Source organism: Perognathus longimembris, chromosome 13, assembly GCF_023159225.1.
Source record: "Perognathus longimembris pacificus isolate PPM17 chromosome 13, ASM2315922v1, whole genome shotgun sequence".
NCBI classification, from domain to species: Eukaryota; Metazoa; Chordata; class Mammalia; order Rodentia; family Heteromyidae; genus Perognathus; species Perognathus longimembris.
This window is the reverse complement of record NC_063173.1, coordinates 7,190,929-7,217,435: the sequence shown is the minus strand read 5'-3', so window position 1 is coordinate 7,217,435 and position 26,507 is coordinate 7,190,929. Positions and strand designations below refer to the sequence as shown.

Here is a 26,507-nt window from a genome sequence, read left to right as displayed (position 1 = left end):
AGTGGCATAGGAAAATTGAACTTACTTGCATTTTAAAAAAGCAGCAGTTTGTGCACTTTTCTTCTGTTATATTGGATCGCATCCTGGAGTCAGAAATCATGTTGGTTGGAGACATGGTTTTGCACTGCATTGAAGTGCTCTGCAGACTCCGATTCTGGCATTTGTCATCACAACGCATTCCTTATCCAATTCCTAAGCGAAGTGCTTGAGGCTTGGAAAATGCGTTGAAAAATTGTCCAAAGGGACCTGAACGTCTGCCACCTAGCACAAAATCATTGTACAACGCTATTCCCACTGTGTTTCCCTGGTCTGCCCTTCCGATCTGACTTGCTCAGAGAGCCTGCTGTGTGTTTCCTTCTGCTGCTTGGCCTCCTGGGCCAGGCTGGCCTCCCTCCTGTGCAGACCTGGCTCAGGGTGTAGGGAAGGATTCTCACTGCCCACCAAGTGGGAGCAGAAGGGGGCAGCACTGAGTTAGAACGGGTTCTCTCGCCATTATTTAAATCACTGGCTCTTTTAAAAGAATCTTAAGATTCATTAAATATTCATGAAAGCGTCCTCCCTGGCAGCTTCTCCACCGTAGGTAATTACAGAGGGTTTAAAATATCTGACATTGCCTGGAAGCTCACAAAGCTCTGTCAGCTGCAAGCAGAGGGCTGATTTGTAATTTAATTAACATCCCAGTTTGTCCTGTTCTTTGTGGCAAAAAAAAAAAAGAAAAAGCAGGGAAGTATTTCCTTTCATTTATGATTTCTGTTTGAAAAAGAATTAAAATGAAGCACCTGGAGGAATTATTCATGATTCTTCAGTCTTTATCCATGCTCCAAATCTAGGAGAAATTCTTTTTTTTCAAGTGTTGTTTGGGCCAGCTAGGGGGCTGATTGTAGGTCATTTTCTTATTTTGCTTTACCTGTGCCAATGCTGGGGCTTGAATTCAGGGCCTGAACGCCGTTGTTGAGCTTTGTGACTCAAGGCTAGCACTCTGTCTATCTATCTTCATCTGTTTCACAGATGTTCATGCTTAGGCTGCCTTTGAACCACAATCTTCAGGTCTCAGCCTCTTGAGTAGCTAGGATTATAGACTTGAGCTGCTGGTGCTTGAGTGTTTTCTTCTTTTTCTAGGCCACGTTTTCCTTCCTGAAAGGGAAGTGGGGATTGAAGAGAGAACGCAGCCAGGTGCATGAAAGGAAAGGGCCATGGTCACCCATACGCCAGAGCCTTATGAGAAAAGGATTTTGTTAGAAAAGGCCCCGCTGGTTCTACGTGAAAACGCTAACGATAAACATCAAAGTGTCCAAACAAAAATATAGTTTCCAAGTGCTCACCGCATAACTAAAGTGATAGGGTGTTTGCCTTGCAAGTGTAAGGCCCTGAGTTCAATCCTACTCAGTGCTTCCAAAATGTGTGTGTGCACATGCACGCGTGCCTCAATGTGAGCAGAAAATTTGGATCTGGTAAAGGCTTCATCAGAGGAATTGTGCAATCTAAACTTGTGCAGTTCAGAAAGGAAGCAAAACCCCCTAATTTCATGTAGTTCATTTCTTGAGGCGGTTTCCATTACCGCCTCACTTTTCTCTGTATTCTGAGTTACACTCACACAGTTCCTGGGGGATCATCACTCTTCCTTTAGAATGTGGTTATGAGTTCATTTTCTTACTGACTCCGTCCTTGTTTCAAAGTAGGTTCCTCACTTTTGCCAAAACACAGCGGAGGCCCTCACTATCAGCGCTTGAACTCAGGGCCGCACATTCTTGGTGGACTTGCGTACTTAGCTAGTCCTCTACCACTTGAGTGACTCCTGTAGCTTGGCCTTTGGATGACTATTTTGGCGATGGAATTACCGACTTTGTGTATGGGGCGGGGACGCTCTGGCCTAGCCTCAGTCAGTGATCCTCCAAATCTCTCTCCTAAGGAGCTGGGATTACAGGCAGGAGCCACAGACACCCAACCCAAAGTAGATATATTTTCAGGTCAAGAGGAATTTTGTCTAGTAGCAATATTCAGTCAATCTTGTCCAGTGGACACACAACTCTGCAGCTCGTAGGAGGAGGTAATTCCCTCCCCCCCATCCCCCCCCAGGGACTCCAATGAAAGAGGGAGAGGTAGACTTGGCAACGGGAGTCAACGGAAGGTGCAGAATTAACAGATTTTCATGATTTCTTAAATGTCAGGCATTGTATAAGGAACTGGGATCGTTCCTTACTTTTGTACCTGCATCATAGTGTTTCTAAATGTGGGGAGTAGGATGACTTCTTTGACATTCTAGCAAAAGTGTTCAAAGCTAGATTCCACTAATTGTTAGGTATTATCATATTGCTGACTGTTCATGTGTGCAAAACCTATCGCATTTGTTAGCTTTGGATTCCTTCTCCCCTGTGGCTGTCAACACATCTGTCTACTTCTCCTCCCTCCCCCCCTCTCTCTCTCAGCATGCAGTTTCAAGTTTGGCTGCACGGGGGAAGCAGAGAGCTTTCCAAGCAGCAAGGGAAAGCTAAAGTCAGGGTTTCATTTATGGGAACCTGAAAGCTTTTCAGTATTTGGCTCAATGATCACTCACCGGACCAGCTCAGCCTTGTTTCCCAAGCTAGAGGAGAACCCATGGGATGGATCAAGCTTTCGTAGGCCCCTGGGTTGGAATCCAGGCAACCACTCAGCATGGTTCTGACACACGCAGGCATTGGCAAGATGCACCCAGCAGTCTGGTCAGACTCTTTAACATTGTACATCTCTGTGTGAACTTGCAGTAGTAAAAACAACAACCCGTGAGTATGGTTGTGTGCCAGCTGTGCCGGAGGGCTTTGTGATAAGGTGGATCCGATTTTTGCTCTGATCATTTAAGGACATTTGTACCTAACTTATATTGAGCTGGGTGCCAGGGGCTCGTGCCTGTAATCCTAGCTACTCAGGAGGCTGAGAGCTGAGATCCCGGTTCAAAGCCATTTCCCCAGGCAGGAGAGTCCCTTGCACTCCAATCTCCAATTAAGTACAGGGGCTGGGGTGGGGAGGGACTGGAAGTGGCCTGTGGTTCTGGCAGTAGAGTGCTAGCCTTGAGCCACAAAATAAAAAAACTCAGGCCTTGAGTGCTAGCCCCAGGACACTCTCTCTCTCTCTCTCTCTCTCTCTCTCTCTCTCTCTCTCTCTCTCTCACACACACACACACACACACACACACAAACACACACACTCTACAAAGGAATTCACATTGATTGATCTGTCAACTGCCATGTTGGTGCTGGAGGTTCCAGATGAAAAAGGTTCCCTCCACGCTCTTGCGGCGCCCACGGGCAGCTGGGGAGATGAACAGGGCCATAACAATCCACAGTTGTCTCGCAGGACAGGTGGGACCCTATGAGAGGGCTGTCTTTTATATCTGATTGTCAGCGACCTAAAAAGGCTTGCCTAAGGAGCCTAGGGCAGAGATGAGGGTTAAACCTAAGAAAGACAAAGAGGATTGGGTTCCCGCAGTTAGAAACAACATGAACTGAGACAGGGAACTCCGACAGCATTTCCTATTTTAAATACTTCCCTGCCTCTCCTGGCTTTAGAACTGGAAGAACAAGTATCTGTTCACAAATTCCCTCTAGTGGAGCAGACTGGGGAGAGAAGGGCCAGACTTCAAAGCAGCTGCCCCCCTTTGCAGGCATTTGCACTTGCATGACCATCCACCAAAATGATAGATGACTCAAGAGTTTCTCATAGCATTGGAGCTGATGCTCAAATCAGGGTTTGACCTCAGCAGCTTGTTTAATCTTTCTTATAAGACGATTTTTGATGATTTCCTAAAAGTCCTGTTTTCTGGAGACAAAAATCTTTGAGTCATAGCCATCCCATAATACTATTTAAAGGGTCTACCTCTAATCAGACTAATGAGCATTTGAAAGTTAATTAGCCATGCACCAGGTTGGTAACTACTAAACCTAGAGAGGATAATCACAACTCTGTTTTTGATGGCGATAATACATGTAGAACATTTAGTATGGTTCCTGATGTATTAACTGTGGCAGTTATTATCATTAATTTTAATATTGTGCTGGTGTTAAGGTTCATCTTTGTATTTGTATTAGCATAAGCATTAGTGTCAGTGTTAATAATGGCCTTAAGTCAATCAAAACTTGGATCCAGCCGAAAGAAAGCAGGATTAGAATATTAGCAGAGAGATTCTACACATCACATCAGAGCACTTCCCTGGGAGATGTTAGTTTGAGTTAAACTTTCTCATCAGTCCTTGTCATCACCCTGCCTGTTGTAAGGCTGAAAAGACAGTAGGAAGGGGAATGTCTAGCCAGCACTGATCCCATGGCAATCAAAGTTCAAGGTCTGCTGGATGGCTCCCAATTGTCTACCACGGAGGCCATTCTGCCTTTGGTCTTGTCTCCGGCCACACTGTCCATCACGTGTGCAGTTCCATTTCAGCCTTACACCAAATTCACTGAGTGAGGATTGCTCTTTGTATGGCTTTCGGCAGTTCCTGGGAGCCCGCGGGGAGCAGGAGGACCTTTTGCAGCAGTGTCACGTGACACAGGGTTGTCTCTTCTTGAGTCATATCCAGGAAAGAAGGCCTCCATTATCCAAGGGCAACCTTCCTGAGATGTGTGCCTTGCATGGATTGGCATGTATTTGCTGTTGCTTCAACTATCAACCCCTCTGATCACATTTCCTTTCTCGCTTTGCCCCACTTTAGTGAGACTCTGTTTCAAAATGGTAAGTTTTATTTCTGCTCCCATAGAACACAGTTATCACCCATGGTTGAGATGGTTATGTGTGCTTACAAGGTTTACAGTCTTTCTGAAGTGGGGTTGGCTACAATGAAACGGGGGTCTCCCGCCGAAGGGAGGGGATTCCTGGTTCCCCCAAGAACCCACCACACAGTCTCCAGGTACAAGATGATAAAAAGATGGATTTATTGGGGAAGTAAAAGGAGAACAAAAAGCGAACCGACCGGCCTTGGTCGCAGCCCAGACTCGGGAGCTGAAACGGCTGATCTCGTGTGCAGGGTCGGGAGCCGGAACCGCGCGTGCGTGTGGCCATCCAGCCTGGTTATAAGGCAAACATCACAGACAAACTTGCCACACGCAGGTGGCCAATGAGGATACAACACTTACAGAGCATGCTAGGCCGCACGCAGGTGGCCAATGGAGTTACAGTCTGTCTCATAGTATCTGTTTGAACCAACCTATCATTCTAGTTAGAATTGGTGCATGGATTTGATGTCAGGTGGATACATCCACTCATGGGAGGGCACATGGATTTGATGTCAGGTGCATAAGCCTAACTGGAAGCTCCCAGGCCTCAGGTGGTCAATTTACATAACTTATCATAATAAAGGGGAGCTTCCCTGGATAAGGTGGGGGAGAGCTTAGTGGAGATGGAGTTGGCTTCTGCTGTACTCTGAGCTGGAGTCAATCTGAGGACCCTCCACAGTCAATGATGGCACTGGCCAGATCTGACCTCCCGGTTACACTTTCCAAGGCAAGAACTGTGGTTTCAATGTACCTCTTCAACATACATTACAGGAATGAATGATGAGGAAAGGCATGAATGACTCAAGTGTCTGATGTTCTTACAGTCAATGTGAAGTAGGCAAGGGGTTGTCTTTTTCACTTGAACCTTGGCTCATAATGGTTTATTCTGTGTGTGTGTGTGTGTGTGTGTGTGTGTGTGTGTGTGTGTGTGTGTGTGTGTGTGTGTGTGCTAGCACTAGAGCTTGAGCTCAAGGCCTTATGCTGTTTCTTAGGTTTCTCCACTCAAGGCTAGCACTCTACTATATGAGCCTCACCTCTGCTTTATGCTTTTGCTGGTTGATTGGCAATAAGAGCACTGTGGACTTTCCTTCTAGGGCTGGCTTTGAAGAGTGATCCTTAGATCTCAGCCTTCTGAGTAGCTAGGACTATAGGTGCCTGGCTTTTATAAATGAAGGCATATCTTGTAGCCAAAATAGTTTTGTACCTTAAACAGCTAACAACCATTTAATTTCTTCATGGAAAGGTAATTTATAACTTTACTCAACAAATACTTCTTGAGATTACATAGGTACTTGGACAGAAAAATGGGCAACTGAATGGGGTTCCAGATTGCACAAGAATTTATCATCCAATAGAAAACACAGATGACATAATAATGTAGCATAAGAGTTGTTATTGGGTAGTATGTCATTGGCTTTTCCCCATAATTATAGCTCTTCAGGAAGCTGAGATCCAGGCGATTTGTGGTTTACCCAACCTGTGTGGACTTAAATGTGAACAGGTGCATCATTACTGAAACCTATACTTAAAAAATGTTTAAGGTAGTAAAATTTTATTTAATGTGTATTTTGTCACAGTTTTTGTAAGAAGCTTTAAAATGGGGAAGCTATGGTTTCTTTCCCTTTATTCCGTAACTGAATCACACATAGGGAGAAAGTAAGATTCTGAAGTAACAGTCTCAAGTTACGTAGTGTGTTGGATGAGGAAGCCTGGAGTCTGCCTGGGTGCAGTGGGAACCACACGGTGTGTGGAGAACTGTATCAATGCACCGCTGAGAAAGCCCCGTGGTGCATGGCAGGGTGGGCACAGAAAAGGAAGTCGAGAGGCGGTTGCCACAGTTAGTCCAGCTGTGGCCAGCTGAGGGCTGATGGGGTCCCAGATGTGGACAGTGAAGGTCGTGGCGCTGGCACTGGGGGGAGCTGGGAAGGGGAGGAGGAACTACACTCTAGGATCATTTAGCATAGAAGACGACGTGATTTATTAAATGGGTAGATGGTAGGGGGGTGAAAGGGAAGTTAGCGTCTAATTGCCCTCTACTTTTCTGGCTCTGGTAACTACATAGAGAGTAGAGTTTCCATGAGAAAGAACTAATAAGGGGGTGTAATGAGGGCATAGACAGGTTCTAAGGCACAGACACTAACATGGGCATCTCCATGGCATTATTTCACTCCTAATGAAAACATGAATGACCAAGAAGAAATGCAGAGTGTCGATTCCTATTTCCGAGGCAGATTTGATTCTAGAAGGATATTTGAAATTTACAGAAGTGCTCTGGCCTAATTTTATTTGTATCCTCAGTGATGTTCTTGCCAATTCCATGATCAGACTTGGGCTTCATCTTCTTATGGAAATAGAAAGGGCCTAATGGTGGAAAGAGGATTCAGATTCAAATAATCTAGACAGTTCTGATATTCTCTCAGAGGTGATCTTGGATATGTACTTTAACCTCTCGGAGAGTCGGTTTTGTCACAGGTACTAAGGAATGTCACTGTTAGAATGGTGGTAATGGAAGTAGGATGTGAGAATCCTTTGCGAATTGCAATGGTGACATTGTTAAATATAATTTTTGCTTTGAGATTAATATTCCATTGGACTCCCTGGAAAATACAAGTACTGATAAATAATCCACTTCTAAGAGTGAACATCAAATCATATTACAAATCCTGGGTGGTCTTGTTACTATCAGTAAAAGCTGATGTTCACAAAAGCATATTTTTCATCTCAAAGATGAGTGAATATATTTGCAATGAAGACCTGTTTCTGATAACCTGTTGATGTTAACATAATGGGGCTCTAGATAGATATTAGACATTACAGTTAATGCTGAGATGGTTTTGTGATGATATTTCAGTGATTAAGGCAAAATAGCATTTTATTAGCTGGATAGTGGGTCAGGCAGGGTGTAACTTTCAATAATGGGGACTCTAGAGGAACAGCTTCAAAAGAAAAGGGAAGGACACACAGAGAAAACGAAAGCCCGCCATGGAGGCCCAGGCAAAGGCTGAAGGGGAAGACTGACCCTTTGATCAGGAATGAGTGTCCGCATCATTTCTTATCCTGATTCTGTTTCCCTTCCTGACAACCCCCTAGCTGAAAAGTTCAAATCATGGCTTTTGCCAACGGATTCGCCTGTCGTTAGAGTCATGTAGCTGCTTTTTCTCTTAAGATAGTTAAGAGGAGAGGAAAAGAAAATAAGAGATAAGAAAACATTGTCTCTTTCTCCTTAAGGATCGTCTGAGTAGAGCCAGATGACTTATGTTGATTGTTTGAAGTTCTATAAATGGTAGCTTCATTCTGAAAATTTCTGGTCTTCTGTCCTGTAATCCAGTGAGCCAAAAAAAAAAATCAACAGTCTTCATATGAAGTAAAAGAACAGCAAATTGTCTTCCCTTTCCGGTTTATACAAATCATAGAGATGTAGAGAATTTTTCTCATTATTGTGGAAACTTAAGTTTTTCACAAATCCTGAGACAAAATGAAGTTTTCCTGGTTGGACATGTAAGAATTCCATTATCTTACACAGTGCTTTTTCTTCTCTATATGTCACCTGAAAGTTTAGCATATGCTGGACAATTATGGTTGTTTGAAGAGTTACCTCCACTGCTACTTAACTAATGTTTCCTTTTCATTTCCTCTGGCTTTTTCCCCTAGTGCTGGTCTTTGAACTCAGGGCCTTGGCTTCTTGCTTAGCTTTTTAGCTCAAGGCAGGTGCTCTGCCACTTGAGCCATATCTTTACTTCAGGATTTTTGCTGGTTAATTGGAAATAAGAGTCACAGACTTTCTTGTCCAAGCTGGCTTTGAACTGCAACACTCACATCTCATGTGTCTCAGTCTCTGGGTTTACAGGCATGAGCCACCAACTCTGGACTTAAGTAAATTTCCTTTGTTTCATTTATTATCCTATTCTCATAGCTCATAAAAATAAAAAGAGTATAGTGTCAGGCAAAACTACCTGATCAGCAGTGGTGAATATTGATCTCACTTGCTCCTGCTGAATCTGGCTTACAGTGATCACCAAGTGTCTGTGGAGAAGTTGGTTGGCGTTAACAATAGGCACACACTGTAACCTGCCAAGGAGGTTAGAATGTGAAGTTCAAACTTGAAGTCTTTGCAAACACAATGATGCCTCTTTTCCTTGGTTGTCTTTTCTCCTAGAAGTATCGCTATCAAGATGAGGACGCCCCACACGATCATTCCTTACCTCGACTAACTCATGAAGTAAGAGGGCCAGAGCTCGTGCACGTATCGGAAAAGAACCTGTCTCAGATAGAAAATGTCCATGGATACGTCTTGCAGTCACACATCTCCCCTCTGAAGGTCAGTGAACGTGTTCTTCACACTTCGTAGCTGGTGATGGTTGCTGGTCCGCGTTGCTGGTTGTTAGTCTTCATTGCTGTGGCTCTTTTAGAAGTGGAAGAGAGGCAGGCTGCTTGCCAAAGGGTCTTCCTGTGAGTTGGAAGCCGACCTAGTATTTGTGGGACATATTTTTACTGCACTTGTCTGTTAGGAATGGCTAAGGAAAGAGCCAAGAATAAAAAACTGAGTGGAAAATAAGCCATTTACCTATGTTATTTTTAATCTCAAGAGTACACCATTGTTTGGTTCAAATGCTCAGTCCTTCTACATTCCTGGTTCCAGAAACAAAGCAAAGGAACAAATATATCATGATCACACTTAATGGTTGCCTTGCTGTCTAAACTAAGAAAGAATTTGTGTGAGTTGACTCCTCGATACCAATTTTATGTAGGGGAAACTGTTTACCAGATTTCTTCCTATTGAGTAATATTCATGATTTCCTATACTCTGTATGTACTTTTAAAATTTTAAGCAATTTCTTGATCAAAAGTATTTTGACAAGATAGAAAAATTAAATGAGAATACAATTTTTCTGTGCTCTCTGGTTTCCCTTCCCTTTCCTTGGCTGTGCTATTGGATTTTGTGCTTCAGATAAAAAAAAAAAAACACTTATTAAAAGATAAACAGAAATCAAGATAAGACTGTAATGTACGGGAATTGAAATGAGAAAAGAAAACCCTGACACATTTGCTGTTGGTAACAAAAAATTTATTTCATTATCCAGAAAACATATTTCCCCAGTATTTCCATGTAACTTTCCAGTAAAATACATGCACCTACCAAGCTGTCTCTGAGACTTTCTGGGATTTTTTCATGATGGCCAATAAAGTAGAAGAAAATTTAAATTATGTTTAAGATAGCCCTGAAGTTTGGTACAGTCTAGAAGTCATATGCTTTATCATTGCTAGCTGTGTTCTGCTCATTTGGGTACATTTTAAATACTCTGATATCCTAAGAACCATTCAGTTCTCATTACTATCTGCTGATTGTACTTACTATCAATACATTAAAATATTGGCCAATAGTTACTTCCTAGTAAATATGACATGATACATAAAATATGTAAATATTGTATTTCTGGGACTCCTTGTGCATTTTTCCAGAGGTTCTTTGAAAATGATTTGCTATTGGTAGAAATAACTACATGAAAGAGAAAAGATGAAGGATTGGGGCACAGAGAATCTTTCTACTTCAAGAAAAAACAACAGAGCTGTAAGGTAGATGGTCAGTCCACTGTGCCCATCTGACGTGATCATGATACCATCCCTTCTCTCAGGGCTAAGTCACTCGGGGCCAGAATGCTTCTTGTTTCCAGAATCCCCCAGGCCCCGAGGACTTGCAAGGGTTCCTTCAGCAGGAAGGGAACGAAGCTGACTCTAAGGTTGAGCTCTCGGGAACAATGATTTTCTGCTCATTTCAGATGACATTGGCCTTCTGTAGGGACCTGTTGCCTTTGCAAACAAATACTGATGCCTGCTCTCTCTGATCACCATGATCAACTGACAAGGGCTTGCGCTGGCATCCAGGGCTGCTCTTCATGAGCACTTCCATTTCAGTTGCGTTCTAACTGCTTCTCCTGTGAAGCACCTCCAGGGAACTGCCCTTCTTTTCTTTCTCTCAATTAGTCTTTTCCCCTTCCTCTCTAATCAGCTCCCAAAGAGGCTTTATGCTACATAGACTAATTAATACTGGTCTAAGCTGGCTTACAATCAAAATGATGAAGATGGGGATGATGGTGGTGATGATAACATTAAAGAATCTTCATTATGCATATTAAATCTTCTGCATATATATGACAATGATCTAAACACAAGATTGGGTGATTATACCCTCATATCCTAGGCTATTCAATACTTCATTGGAAAAAAAATGTCTATTAATTAGAGTTGGGGGTTGGTTATCCTGAAAATCCGATCTCATAATCTATGAAGGATTTTTCCCACTTTCTTTTATTCCTTGCCTTCCAGGAACCTCAGAGTTGCTTATCTTCAATATCAGTGGTTTTCCTTAGCCCAAGTTTTCTGTTATATTTATTTCCCTTTTATCTACCTTTTTTTTTCTTTTTTTGCCAGTCCTGGGGCATGAACTCTGAGCCTGGGTGCTGTCCCTGGGCTTCTTTTGCTTAAGGTTATCATTCTACAACTTGAGCCACAGCCATTCTGACTTTTTCTATGGCTAATTGGAGATAAGAGGCTCACAGCTGTTTGTGCTGGGGCTAGATTTGAACCGTGATCCTCAGGTCTCAGCCACTTGAGTAGCTAGGATTACAGGCATGGGCCACTGGCACCAGGCCGACTCTGTTCTTTTTGAAGATGTGATGGATAGCATTCTTGTCGTGGTTTGTTTTTAACTGCGACACTGCTTTTTAAAGTAGCCCCGTGTGTGAGGGAGACCCGTGGGGTTCAGCAAGGTTGCCAGTTTCCATTCATCTCTGGAGCGGCAGTTCCCACAGTGCCCTGGTATTCTAAGGAGGATGGAAGGGAAGTGCATCCCGGCATTCTAAGCAAGGCCAAGTGACAGCTATTTTGGGGACCTGTCCCTTCTCCTCATGACTCTCTCCGAGGTGTTATTTGAACGAAATAAGATGTGCTTTTAGATCTTCTTGGGGAAGAGACTCTGTGTACCTTTCTTCTATCAGCTATCAGGATAGGGATAAATGTGTGCAATGTATCTCAGGAGGAGAAAAGGTCCGGTTTTTAATAAGGTCTGCCTGTTTTCTGCTATAAATGCTTTCCTTATGGCTAATTTCGGGCTACCGACTTAAAGCTACCAAAACAACTTGGAAACTGAGGCCCAAGAAGTTCTCACAGCTGGTACAAACTAGCTCCAGTTTGCAGGACAGCACCAAATACACATTTTAACAGCAAGGGGACACATTTCCTAATCAAGTTAAGGAGTTATTGTATTATTCAGTTCAAGTGTTTGTAAAACTTGCCTTGATTAAATCCTCGCATGTTATTATTAAAATCAGGGAACTGCAAAGAAAGTTCAAACTTGTAATTAAGAATGCCAGTTTTTTACACCTTTTTCGCTTTCTTTGATCTGTCTAGTGTTCTTGGGTCAAGTATTAAAGGGGAGAAGAGTGAGAGGGAAACTAAATAACCACACAATGCCCCTCCTCCCATCCTACCATGTGGCTCTCAGGTGTTAATTAGGACTTTACATATGGCATGCTTAAATACAGTGAGAGAATGGTGGGTAGCAGTTTAAGTGTGGGACTGAGCAACCTCTGATGATTCGCAGAGCAATCTCATTGTTGCAGATTTGGTATCCTTTCTTCCATCTTCCTGTATTACTTGAAGCCTCCATTCTCAGATTCATCTGTCTTCAGTGCCCACTAGCTGCCTGAGTGATAAATGGGCTGGCTTAGCCTGTTTTCATTAGCAGGCCTGGGCCAGGGTGAAGTATGAGCTTGGAAGGAGAAATGCAATTTAGTAGTGAATTCGAAGGAATTTGTTTTCCTTGCCACAAGATGGGGATGCATTCTCTTCAGGCACTAACTAGAATCTTCTAAGAAATATTGTTTTGTCGTAAAACGTAAGGATTTTTCTTTTCAGTGTAGGTCTGTCTAATAAACACTAGTGCCTACTATGTGTGGTAGGTTATGGATAGACAAAGAACATAGAATGTGAACTTAAATATTCATGTTATTCTCCTGAGGAATTGGAGTTATAAAGTTATAATTATATACTGCTTATTCTTACTGTGCCAGGAACTCAAAATGTTACGTGTGCATGTGTGCGTGCATGTGTATGTGTGTTTGTGTGTGTGTGTGTGTGTGTGTGTGTGTTGGTCCTGGAGCTTGAACCAAAAGTGAACTGAAGGCCTGGGCACTGTCCCTTGTCTTCTTTCCTCAAGGCAGAAGCTCTACCTCTTGAACCCCAGCTCTGCCTCCATCTTTGTGGTGGTTAATTAGAGATCACAGTCTTGCAGACTTTCCTACCCGGGCTGGCTTCAGGCTACGATCCTCAGATCTCAGCCTTCTGAGTAGCTAGGATTCCAGGCGTGAGCCACTGGTGTGTGCTTACGGGCTGCTAAGCCTTAAACTCTGCGAGACCACACATGGACAGCACAGGACTACGGTCAGAGAGGGGAATAAAGGGAGAAAGGAAGTTGTGAGGGAGAAGGAGAGAAAAAAGGGAGGGGGGAGAGAGAGAGAACTGTTACTCCCCCCTTCTTTACCTAGTAATGATTGACGCAGAATTTCATCCATTCTAAACTTCATAATTTAACACAGATGAACATATCTGAAATCTGGATGTGTGCAAACATTTATGGTATCCTATAATTAAAATTAACAGTATTTCCTAGGGTATATATATTTAAGAAATCTTATCTTAAAACCATCAGTAACTATTGACAAGAAAGACGAGACTGACATTTTACAAATTGGTGTGTATTTCTCTAACCAGACCAATATGAATTTGTTTTCTAATTTTACCTGAGATTAAACAATTCTGAGAAGTGTTTGGGGTGTGAAAGGTAAGGGTGAGGAAGATGTCTATGCCCTTGTTGAGAGAGAGGTAGGCATAAAAGGGTTGCCGTGTATGCATTTTTAAAGAATTTCTTTATTGTCAAAGTGAAGTACAGAGGGGTTACAGTTTCATATGTAAGGCAGCGAGGACATGTCTTATCCAACATGTTACGCCATGTATGCTTTGTCTCATTATTTTCTTACCATCCTTGCTGTGATCTGCTCCCAGGAAAGTATGTATTATCTAACAGAACCATAAACCCTCTTCCTCCACAAAGCCTTCCCAATTCCACATAAATCATAGCATCTCAGACCCCATGCATTCACTTGAATGATTAGCATTTTGAAATATGCCTTATGCTGTCGGTCAAAATGAGATTTGCTGAACTATGTAATATGCTTACCCTACAGTAGCCATTTTTCTTTCTCTGAGTCAACATGTAAGCTCCTAGGAATTGAACCACATCTTATTTTTAATTTTGTTTTGTTTTCCTTTTTTTTACTTTTTTCTTGGTATTCGCAATGATGCCAGAACTATAACATGCAGTATATTTGGTAGGGTTTTTATCAGCTTTTTAAGGAAAATCAGAGGATGAATGAGTAAATATGATTTGGTCAGGTTTAATGCATACATATAGATATATAGATACATATATATATACATATACATATATACAACTTAACCTCTAAGACAGCGATATGGTTAGTGCAAAATATTTCCCAAATGTATTCGATCATGGAATCCTTTCTTCTAAATAATATTTTGTTTTATTTGGGGACATATCCTTTGGGAAAAGTATGTCAGGGGCACCGCAGAAAAGTGTATGATGCTTTTCTGCAGCTCTGGGATGAGAAGCAGCTAACCTCAAATACTCTGCATACTAGCCATGTGAGCTTGCTCAAGTTACAGTGTTGGTAAGGACATCCACTCATATTGAAACAGAGGCGCTCTTACCAACAAAGCTCATATGGAAGGAATATGGAATACACAAAAGGGAGAGGTTTTTGTATGGCTATTGATGTTTGTTAGGAGGTGTAGCAAGTATTCCTACTATTCCTGTGTTCTAAACTGGAAACCTTGGGACTACTTTTAGAATATTTTTCTCCATAGTCCTATTTATCTTTGTGTTTCCATGCCTTCTTACCTCTCTGTTTGTGTACAATCCAAGATTTTATTGTCTCCAAGCTATGTGTAGCATGGTTATTGTAAAACGCCACACATTTTGGTGCCAACAAATGCATGCATGGATCGTGCTTTGGTAATTTCTCCCTGGGAAACCTGGGGAAAAGCATCTAGCATTTCTGAGACAGAGTTAATTTTAATATTAAAATCTCGCACGTGTATTGATTGATTTACTTATTCAATAAAACGGTTTTGGCCTACTAAAACCTGAACCTCTGTGTCGTTCCTTGAGGATACAAAAAGGAATCTGTCTTCACACTGCTGTCATATTACATTCCCAAGTTCAGAGTTAGATACATATCATACACCATGTTATATATATAATAAAGAAGGTAGAAAAGACCACTTACATTATCCCAGGATCTAGAAGACTTGCTTTATTTCTTTTTCAGAATCTGGGTGTATTGGGGATGGGTGTGACCAGTCCATTTCAAGAGGAGTATCTTGAGGGCATAAGTTGTGAGAAAGTAGGAGAGAGTTCTGGGATTTACTGGTGGTTGACTAAAACAAAGAAATGAGAAACTGATTCAGGGTGCCTTGACTGCATAGGCAGCTGTAGGCATGGGGGGGGGGGGGGCGGGGCGGGGAGGCAGGTCAGGAAGGGATTGTACTTCACCTTGCAGGTCATGCGGGATGACTACAGAATTTGAAATAGAGTGGAAAAAGCCCAATTTATAAATTAGAAAAAGCCTGATTTACAACTAAGAAAGTTATTCGTGTTATGGGCACAGTTAAAGGAAAATAGGAAAAGAATGATATTACAATCAAAGGCATCATATAAAATGCAAGAGATAAGACTTGCTCCTAAGGTATTAGGGATGGAGGAAGCTTATCATCAGGACTTTAATACCTCTAAAATACAGAAAGAAGACGAGGGATTGCGTTTAATTCCCAGTGTTTATTTGATTGATTGGGTAGAGGAAGTATTAACACAGATGCCTGCAGAATGTCTGGCAATGTAGCTCTCTGCTAAAGCACTTCTCCTCGTAGACTGTGTAAGGCCCTGAATTTCATCCCAGCACAAAAACAAAACAGAACACAACAAGAAAAGAGCATGCCTATCGATAAACAGACTTTAGAGTAGCAGAAAGCACAGGGAGCCATTCTGTTTAAGTTTGAGCAATTCAGTTTAAGTAATTGGAATTTATCTTGTATCTAAGTAGAGATGTTCAACAGGCAGTTTAATATAAAAGACATAGGAACTGAGAGAGATCTGACCTAGAAACTGAAGTAAGGATGTCTTCAGGGTGTAGCAGCCATGGCCGTGGATGAGATTGCTCAAGAAAGAGGAAGGGAGGAAGTGAAGCTGTGGCTCAACTGGTAGAGGGTTAGCCTTGAGCACAAAGAGGCTCAGGGAGAGCACCCGGGCCCCGGGTTCAAGTCCCACAACCGACAAAGAAAGAAAAAAGAGGAAGGGAATGTGGAGTACTGCAAAGCAGGGCCACTTCCTCATGTTAGGGGCTTTGTGGAGAAGAGAGACTCACTAAGATCCTGACACAGTGAGTCACTTACCTGAGCCACCCTTCCACCAGCGGAGCTTCTAGTTTCCCAGCTACTTATGTATTTCCTCCAAGGCGGATGGATCCTATTGTATGTGAGCAAGAATATGCAATCCCTCTATAATGCCTCAGCTCACATTGGTCACTTCATAGATGCTTTTTATTTGGCTTATTCTAGGAAGACCTTTTAACAGAAGAAGAGCAAAATTTAAGAAAAACAAAACAACAACACAAAACAACCCAGTAGTGACACAGGGGCACTGACTTCTAATTGAAGAAAATCATCGTATTTTTCTTTTCGAAGCATAATTTTTTAAACCACTAGAAAATGATTACGCCGATTCTTGCTATTTTAGAATATTAGCAATTTTCCAAAACGTAAAATCTCTTCACTTCTGTCTCTTGCCACTAGATGGTGGAAGTAGCCGAGCTGATGATTCTGGAAATATCTGGTCATGGAGAAAAACCAAACAAACAAAACTGGGATTTTTTAAGGCTAAACTGAGAAGCTCCTGGCTAATAAAGACATAAGAAAGGTTTGACAGAGGTTTGCAGAGTTGTGATAACATATTTTATTTTGGGTCTAGCCTTTGGTAGAAAAGGAAGTGATGGAATGAAAAATGGCCTTGAAAGAGAGAGAGAATGATCAAGAGCCAAAGCTCTTGACCAAATTTCTATGTAATGAAACCTGCTTTGCCTCAATTATCTTTAATTGTAAAAAGTAACAACAATGTATCCCATGTAATCCTGACCATTCTGGCCTGACACTGGAAAAGAAGAGGAAAAGGGCCAGCGTGGGACATTCTGTAGCTTTTTACATTTCAATAATTCTCTCTGGAGTGAAACCCACCGAGCTTTTGAAATATGAATTTGTGGAATGATTTCCAAATCGCTTGCTTTGCTGATTTTCATTGATTTTTTTTCTAAGAAACATTAGGACATATATACATACACATGTATATGTATATGTATATGTGTATGTATATGTATACATGCATACTTAAGCTCCTAGAGGCTGCTCATCTAGAAAGAACACCTGTTACCATTGTTGGTGATGTTAGTCTTTTTGGTGTCCTAAAGTGATACATCAGCCCTACACATTTCTGCATTACAATGCAGAAGTTACAACTTTTTGTTGAGCATATATTCAATTCTTTCTCCTTAACAAAAGCCAGGCAGGAATTATTTCAGCCTTTACACAGTAGGCTGGTATATGTTGACATAGATCGGATGAAGGTATTTTTAACTCCTTGCCAGGTAATTCAGAAAAGTACCAGCATGCCAAATAGTGGGATGCAGGCAGCCTTGAGAATCTTGTGTTTTTATCCTGTTTCCATCTTGGCTCTATTACTTTCTAGCTGTGTCAATTTACAGGTCTATTTCCTTCTCCTATCTTGGAAATAATAGTGTAGAATTCAGAAGGTTGCAGTACAGATTAGCTGAGGTAAGACATGGAAAATATTTAGTAGTGCTGGATAGAAAGTATTCAGGAAATGGTAATTATTTTACATTTAAAAATAGAAAAACGTAGGCTTGGCAGATCAGAATTTTAGATTACTGAACTATGAACTCTCAACTTTCTGTCTGTTTTCTTGTTGTCTTTGAGAGAATGACTTTACACTAAACAGCATTCCCATCTCAGATCAACAAGCACATGTCATCTATATAGAAGTCTGACAAATGCAAAAAAATACTGCTTTTTCTAGGTAAAATGAGGTGTAAAAGTATATAGAATGAACTGTGGGCATAAGCTAAGTTTTAGATGGTCCAAATAATTTATTATGGCATGAGGAAATGGAATTCTATAGTGGCAATAGAAGACACACATATATGTATGTGTTTGCATGTAATGTAACTTGTACATGTATATACATAAATATATTCAAAATGAATATTTATATATGTATAAATGTGTATTATTTGATACACTGTAAGGCTTGAAATCAGGGCCTGGGCAGTATCCCACAGCTCTTGGACTCAAGGCTAGCCCTCTACCATTTTGAGCCACACCTCCACTTCCGTTTTTGTGTGGTTAACTGGAGACAATAGTATCATGGGGACTTTTCTGCCAGGCTGGCTACGAACCACAATCCTCCACTCTCAGCCTCCTGAGTAGCCTGGTATGAGCCAAACTGGAACCCATCTGTATATATGTATGAATATACATATATACTGAATATACATATATACTACTATCTCATATTAGAAATTCACATATTATAAATAAACCAATTGCATATCCTATTGTAATACCTGTTATAGCCACAAATTATATACTATATGTATAAATTTTAAGATAACTTGGAGGGAAACATTAACTTAGAAACATAATTGCTAATATATTCATTTAAGATGTTTATTTCTTTAAAAACTGTTATTACTAGTTAGGTACCAGTGGCTCACACTTGTAAGTAAAACTACTCAGGAGGCTGAAATCTGAAGATCGTAGTTGCAAACCTGCCTAGGCAGACAAATCCAAAATATTCTTATCTCTGATTAATCAGCAAAATGTCAGAAGTGGAATGGTTCAAGTAGTAGAGCTCCAGCTTTGAAAAAGTCGAGCAAGAGCTGGGGCCTCTACATAAAAGCCCTAGTACCAACATACACACACACACACACACACACACACAAACAAACAAACAACTTAAACACTTCATTACTTAAATACCATCATATCATGGTAATACCTTTATGTTTGGTCATCATGGAGTAATGAAGGTGTTTAAGAATGGGTTGGTGGCACATGCCTGAATTCTCAGCCACTGTGGAAGATTAAAGTCTGATGCCAACCAAGTCCAAGGAGTAAGACCTCATCTGACAAACAAACTAAGAGTAGCAGGTATGAGGCCCTTAGTTCAGCCTGAAGTACCTCCAATAAATGAATCAATGAATAAGTTTAACGAACATTGGATGCACACTATTACTATACTAAATTTTAGAAAATATCCCATGAAGTGGAATCTATTTTTTGTTCTGTGTCTAGCATCACATTTCTAAGCACTGCTCATCTTGAATATGTAACACATGTGTTTTTTATAAATTATAAGGGGTGGGGACTAGTGCTATAATTTTGTTGTTTTTGAGAGAAATTATACATTAATCAGAGTTCTCTTTGACAGGGAGATGTCTGTTGAACCAACAGACAGCATTTGTTTGTTTATATTTGTCCAACAAATTTTCAAGCTTCCTATGGGGTAGAAATATGAAACAGCTGCTTAAGTCTGAAATACAGTTTCATGGCTTTTGTCTTTGAATTGTATCAGCTCATCTAGGTTTATGTTTAAGGGCTGTTTTAGGATACATGATAATGCAGTATAGATTACACACACACAGGCACATACATCTTATAATCATAGAGCATGTGGCATAGTATAATACCATAAGATAATGAAATGTTATATTCAATGAATTTCTAATATATACTAGACACTATTCTGAATCTTCCTATGTACTGGATTACAACAACCTTGTAAGAGAGGATCTTTTAAAATTATTTCTGAAGCAGGGTAGATAGGTGATAAGACAGAGAAATTATACTATTTTTAATAAATATCGAAAGGACCATCAGACCCAGAAATTGAAACTAAGAAGTAAAATAAAAACGGCCTCAAGCTCTCCTCCCAGTATACCCTCTTTAGATTTAAGTTACAAGAACTGGGCAGCCATGGGAGGGGCTACCTAAACCTTTCTTCTTGGAAAAGAAAGGAGAGAACTTTAAACTCTTTGGGGATGGGTAAAAATAGAAAATGAGAAGTTTATCTAAGAAAAGGAAGTCCTAAAACCCACCTATGATCAGTCCTGATATTTTGAGTAGGCCCAGACACAGCTCCATATCTTAGAATAATAAACATCACCTGCCTTACACAGTTCCACTGTCTAATGTTTGGAGATTGTTAGCCAACATGACCAAATGTGCGTTTTCTCCCACCTCAGGAGCTATAAAGGTCAAGGTGAGAATCACCATCTTGACTCTTTAACATTCCCTGCATGAGCGCTGGAAATGTTTCCCTCTCTTCTCTATGTCTTCCTACTTTAGTCTTGTTATGCTAAAATAAATCCTTGCTAAAACTTTCACCTTCTGAGATTTTCCTATTTAGAAGCAATTCTTTTCCTGAGTGGATATCAAGGATCTGTAGTTTTTCTTGGAAACTGGAAGCTAGGTGAAATCCTCGAGACGCATGGAGTCACTTTATGGATGAGGGACACAGGCTCAGTGTTTAAAAGCCTTTCTAATTCACTTAGGGAGATGTTGAAATATCTGGATCTTGATTCCAGCATCTGGACTTCTACTCTAACAACTCCATTATTCAGCAGCAAAGTAACACTGTACTATTTTTTTTTTGGAAGTAATAGAATTTGAACTTGAGGCATGATGCTTGCTAGTTAGAAAGACACTCTACCCAGGTCTCATATTATATCAAATCCAGATTTTTCACATGGTAACTCACCCATTTACAGATACAAAGTCATTTTAGTTGATTGCCTTGGAATAGAATAATAAATGAGAATGAAAATACAGTGTGTCATAAATCAGAATGTGAAAAATGGGTAGATAGAAAAGTAGAAAACATAAATGAATCATTTTTGTTTTGTAGGATGTGGAGGTGCATTAGCAGGCATTTTTTTATGTGTTTCTTACTGTATTGTAGGCAAATAAAGCCAAGAAGTCCCTGATCTGATCCCAAACTCCCATATTATTAATTGTGGGGAATGGATAGGAAGGAAGCTGTCATCCAGAGAAGTTAATGATTCCTCAGTAACACTAATGAGGAATGGCAAAGCCTGCCCTTAAATCCCTTATAGTTGTAACTACTGGTGTTTTCTCCTTTCCGTATCTATGAGGATGTTCTTATTATGTGGATGTTAAGTTCCTTAAACAGTGGTTCTACACCAAAGTGTGTTAGAACACACAAAGCCCCAGCCCCACCCATCCTCTCTGGGGCTCATGCACTAGGGGCCCCAGAAGGTGGCTCTGTTCCACACTAGCTTTAGAGAAGGACTGTCTTGAACTTCAGGACACTGTAGTTAATTACTGAACAGTGCCATGTGTGCTGGCTGCACATTCCTCAAAACCTTAAGAAAGAAGAGAAGAAGAGCTAAAGACTCTCTCTACCAATAGCCTCATCTCTCTTAGGGAAATCAGAAGGTATTTCAAGTCCTATTTAACTTTATTTAATAAGTGTAAAAGGTATTCCTCAAGGCATTTTTTTAATATTTCTTTAAAGCAGTTTACAAAGGAAATGTCCCAAATGCTTATCTAATAGAGGATGTTGTATATGATCACATGATGGAGAAAGTTGAAATGATTCATTCCAACTCCTGAACTGCCAGTGTTCAGGGATCAGAAGGAGGAAAGAAACAGCTCCCAGGATGTTCCCTGGGCTGGCTGACTCCCAAAGGCATAGGATTTGTTCCTGATGAATTGGCAGAACACAGCATGTTGGGGCTAGAGGCCAGCTGTGGGCCGTTGTTAAGTTCATTCCAAATGCATTCAAGAAGTGCTTAATGAAGTCCCTTTGCATCTAAGTGACACTCAGAATCATCCCTCCACCTGACGTTAGGGGCCAATAAACCACAAGGCACCTACAGACGTTATAAGTCACTGGTGAAAATCACCTTGAAGTAATAGTTGTTGAACTTCAGAGCTGATTCTCTAGAGACGTTCTGTTCTCACTCCCTCAAACTGTAATGTGAAAGAATTGAATAAGCATTTGTTTGGGAGTTTTGTTCTCAGTGAACTCTAAGACAGTTAGATGACTGACTTTTAATTGTAAATCAGCAACATAAAACTTTAAAAAAAATAAACTGTTATTCTCCATTGTGCACAATTAAAGTGGAGCTCCCTATCTATTCAATATACAGTGGTCCCTAAGACTTGTCCCAAGACACCAATGGATGACTGAAGCCACAGCCCAAAATCCTGGGTAGACTATATTTATTTCTTGTATATGCACATTTGTGACAAAGCTTTACTAATTCATTAGACAACTAATAACCAAATGTAACAACATATACCAACAATATATAGTCATAACTTGTCAACATCAGCCCTTTGGGTGTGGGGGCCATTATTAACTTAACACAGATATGAAGCCCTATGATAGTTGATCTGGTAAAGAAATAACTCAAATAAAGGTGTACAACATGAAAATGATGGAGGGACATGATTTATGTCCATGAGGACATGTAAGGACACAATGGGAGATTTGCTCACACTAGTTGGAATGGTATATAATGTAAAACATAAGACTTGATTATTTCTAGAATGTTGTATTAAATACCTTTGGGCATGATTGCCTAGTGTACCTGCAACCCAAAGTGAGGTTGACTACTGCATGTACATGAAGGGAACAGCTTCTCAAACAGTAGTCTTCATTTTGATCATGGGCTTACATGAATGCAGCCAAAGGACTTTTAAATTCATCAATAAATTCCCTGAACTGCTGAATGACCATGTGTTCATTACTAAGCCTCAAATCCCAGAACTTAGACTGAGCAGTAGCTTTTGAAATATATATATATATATATGTATATATGCCTATATACATATATAGTACATACACATATATACATATAGTACATATATGTACATATATATGTTAGAATATAAATATATATTCTAACTACTTTATTTTACCCATAAATTAAGAATTAAAGATACAAACGAGTCAGATCCTGGTGGCCATGCCTGTAATTCTAGCTACTCAGGAGGGATGAGATCTGAGGATCACAGTTTAAAGCCATCCTAGGCAGAAAAGTCCTTAAAACTCTTATTAGCAATTAATCACCAAATAGCAACAAGTAGAGGTGTGGCCCATGTGATACAGTGCCAGATTTGATTTGTGTTTTTTTTTTTAAATCGGCGGATAACAAGGCCCAGTGTTCAAGTTCCTGTACCAACGTGAGAGAGAGAGACAGACAGACAGACCGACAAAAGACAGACATTTTGACAAATAGAGAGAGCCATTTTCACAGAGGACACAGAGCACAGAAGGTGAGACCGGAGCCTGGCTTCCTGACCTCTAGTCCTGTGGCTGTCTGCTGTCACCCAGCAAGGGCAGAAGCAGGCACACTTGACGCCGCACCTCGGAGGTTTATTCGTTTCCATTTGTAGGGGATACTTTTGGAAATTGTTTTCAGCTTTCCTGAAAGGCGACATCCACATTGGTGGCACTGAACGATGTCTGTCCCACCTCTGACTTCCCCCGAACTCAGTCGTGTGACTCTGCTTGCTTCCGGCAGAGCAAGAGCGGCAGTATTCTCTCGAGTGAATGCTGCGTATTTGTGAACTTTTGTAACCACTGAGGAGTTGATGGCTGTGAAGAACCCATCTAAAGGATCAGATCTGCACAACGGACATTCTGTGATTTCTTCCATCCGTTGGTTTGCCAGAGCTGCAAAGCAGGGGTGGCAACCATGTTAGGAATCACCACACAGCTATTCATCCCCTTCCTATATTTGTGCAGAGTGTGATATAAAGAACTTTTAGGCTGTCGATTAAAGAAGTAGAACCAGCCCCGCTGTGGGTTAGGCCAAGCCTGTAATCCTAGCTAGTCAGGAGGCTGAGATCTGAGGAGTGGGGTTTGAAGTCTGCCCAAACAGGAAAGACCATGGGACTAATCTCCAACCAACCACCAAAAAGCTGAGCGTGCGACTGTGGCTGCAGTCCCTGAGTGCCAGCCTTGAGCACTAAAGTGAAAGGAGTCAATCCAGGCCCTGAGCACAAGCCCCAGTACTTCTGTCAAAAGAAAGGAGGAGGAAGAGGAGGAGGAGGAGGAGCAGGAGGGGAAGGGGAAGGAAGAAGAAAGAAGAAGAAACCCCTCAGTGAACTATTTTAGAGGTGACTCTGGCCTCCACATTAGCATTTTTGAAAGTATTAGCCCTTTTGAGAATTAATGAAAACGACAAGCCTTTTATGCTCCAGACAAAACTAGCACTATAGAGCCAGCAAGCTTTTGCCGCACATCTCAGGGTGAAGTGACTCACAGGGGCCCGCGTGGGCTCCCCGGAGACCCCGGGCTGAGGTTCAGAATGTCTGCATGGAGTGAATTTCAAGATTCCTTTCATCTCGGACAATTTATGATTCACATTTCCCTGCCTCATCGAGTCCTCCCCGCCACCCCCGCCCCGGCCTGCCCCTCCCACAGTTAAGGAATTCTTGTTCTTCTCCAGAAGAACTCTTTGGCAAATGTCAGTAAATAACAGAAGGTCCCCCCCCCCTCCCCAGTGCTTTGTGCTTAGGAGACAGGGCCAAGCCCTTGCGATCCTCCGCAGGGAGGACCAAGGGGGTCAAGGAGGAAGATGGGATTGCTCAAGAACAAGAGAGGGCTGGGTATAGAACCTCTGTGCCTCTCCTCCTCCCCTCTCCCCAGTATTTCTCCTTGGTTATTAGTGTCATAAGCTTTTGCCACCTTGCAAGCCAACAGAAATAATAGCCTGTTTCTCCAAATGCATGTTTTCACTGTCTTGAGGCTATTTTCTTTCTGCTAAATAGAAGGGTCCTCCTTTCAGAGAACATGGGTGGAATTCTCCCATGAACCTGCGATGGCACCTTTCCCAACAAGTTTAGCCCATTCGCTTCAAGGATGGGATCTGGACGCTGCTTGTCTTGTCTGTGCCATGAAGGTATTGACAGACTAGAGTTGCTGGGTCTGAAGTTTTAAGAATAACTCTCTCCTAACGTTTCCCTTTCTATCCAGGGAAGCTCGGTGAGTTGCTTATAAATCAGACCTGAAGTATGATGAATCGAGGTCTCCAACTCAATTAGCTTAATGTGGGTAAGAGGATTTCCAGGGTTTTGCAGGCTTTGTTTTACTAATCCTCTGAGCAGACTGTTCTATAAAATGTGGCTGCAGGACTCATGTGTGAGTCTTGGGGTATTTTTCCTTCCAGCATCCAACCTCAGCCTGTACCCCATAGCTTTGACTTGAATCTGGAGCTACTGAATGATGTTTCTGAGTGTGGTTTGTCCTTTAGCAAGCCTCACCTTGTTATTTTTCTGCCTTTGCACCGAGTTAAGAAAGCAGCCTAATAGAATTGCTGCTGTCACTGGGTGATTTAATTGAGGGGGAAAAAAATCTCAGCAATTCACGGCAAAGCAGAAGCTGGAGCTGTTTCTCTGTCAAATAAATGATCCGAGGAGATGATGGGTGGACAGCAGCAGACCCCGGCAGTTGGGAGAGCTTTCAGCATGCCTACTCCAGCCGCGGAGCGGCATTTCTTGGAGGAATTGATTATGGAGTTTGCTTTTTTTGCTTTCTTTTCTTGAGAGAATATTTTGAAGCTCTAGGTAATGTTTATTATGAAAAAATCCATCTTGGATTTAAACACATCTCACGTTTCGGAATATTATTAGGGTTTTTTTTCCTACATGGCTTCTCTGTCAATCACAGCTTAACCTTGCAAGTTTTTCTTCATTTAATTTTTTTAATTGACAGATATAGTTGTATATATTTATCATAAACAGCGTATTGTTTTGAAGTCTATTTAAATAGTGACATGACTAATGGTAGCTAATTATCATATGCATTACCTGATATAGCATTTTATTTTTTTTTGGTGGTGTGAATACTTTACTAGAAGATGTCACTTCTTTACTGTAAGTGAAGTCAAATAAATCATTTCCTTGGAAGCTTTTGATGGTATTCTTACCTGTAATACCACATTGTACAATAACTCTCTTGAATTCATTCCGCCTATCTAGTGACATACAACTTGGTATCCTTTGATCAAAATTATTCCAGACCCATCTTCACCCTCAAATATCCAAATTCCTGGTAATCTCTTATCCCTTTTTCTTCTGTGACATAACGTTTGTAGCGTATACTGTGAACTCCTATAGTGCTTGTCTTTTGGTGCCTGGCTTCTTATTTTACTTAATTTCCTTGAGATTCTTCAGTTGTCATGAGTGGCAGACTCTTCTTTTCAATGGACTCTTCACTTTATTCCACGGGTCTTTATTCCATGTGTCTGTTTTTATGCTGGTGCCATGGTCTTTTAGTGAGTAAATATGTACAGGATTTTTTTTTTTCCTATCCAGTACCAGGGTTTGAACTCAGAGCTGCACACGGCTTGCTCAGTTGGTGATCTACTTGAGTCATGCCTCCAGTCCTGCTTTCTACTGGTTGTTTCTGAGATAGAGTCTTGTGGACCTTTTGCCTGGACCAGCCTCCACATATGATCATCTGAATGTTAGCCTCCTAAGTAACTAGAATTACAGGCATGGACCTCCAGCATCTGGCTGTGTGGGATATTT

The 26,507-nt window shown here is 41.2% G+C and overlaps 1 protein-coding gene across 2 annotated transcripts in view; it reads left to right on the top strand.

Annotated features, from left to right (window-relative positions):
• Positions 1-26,507, top strand: part of Dlg2 (discs large MAGUK scaffold protein 2) — a 1,704,707-nt gene that overhangs the window by 812,811 nt on the left and 865,389 nt on the right. Inside the window, exon 6 of one of the 2 annotated variants that reach the window (XM_048360010.1) lies at positions 8,896-9,057. In XM_048360010.1, the coding sequence (XP_048215967.1) occupies positions 8,896-9,057 (162 nt within the window). The remainder of the gene's footprint in view (positions 1-8,895; positions 9,058-26,507) is intronic. The other variant, XM_048360014.1, reaches the window with a different exon arrangement.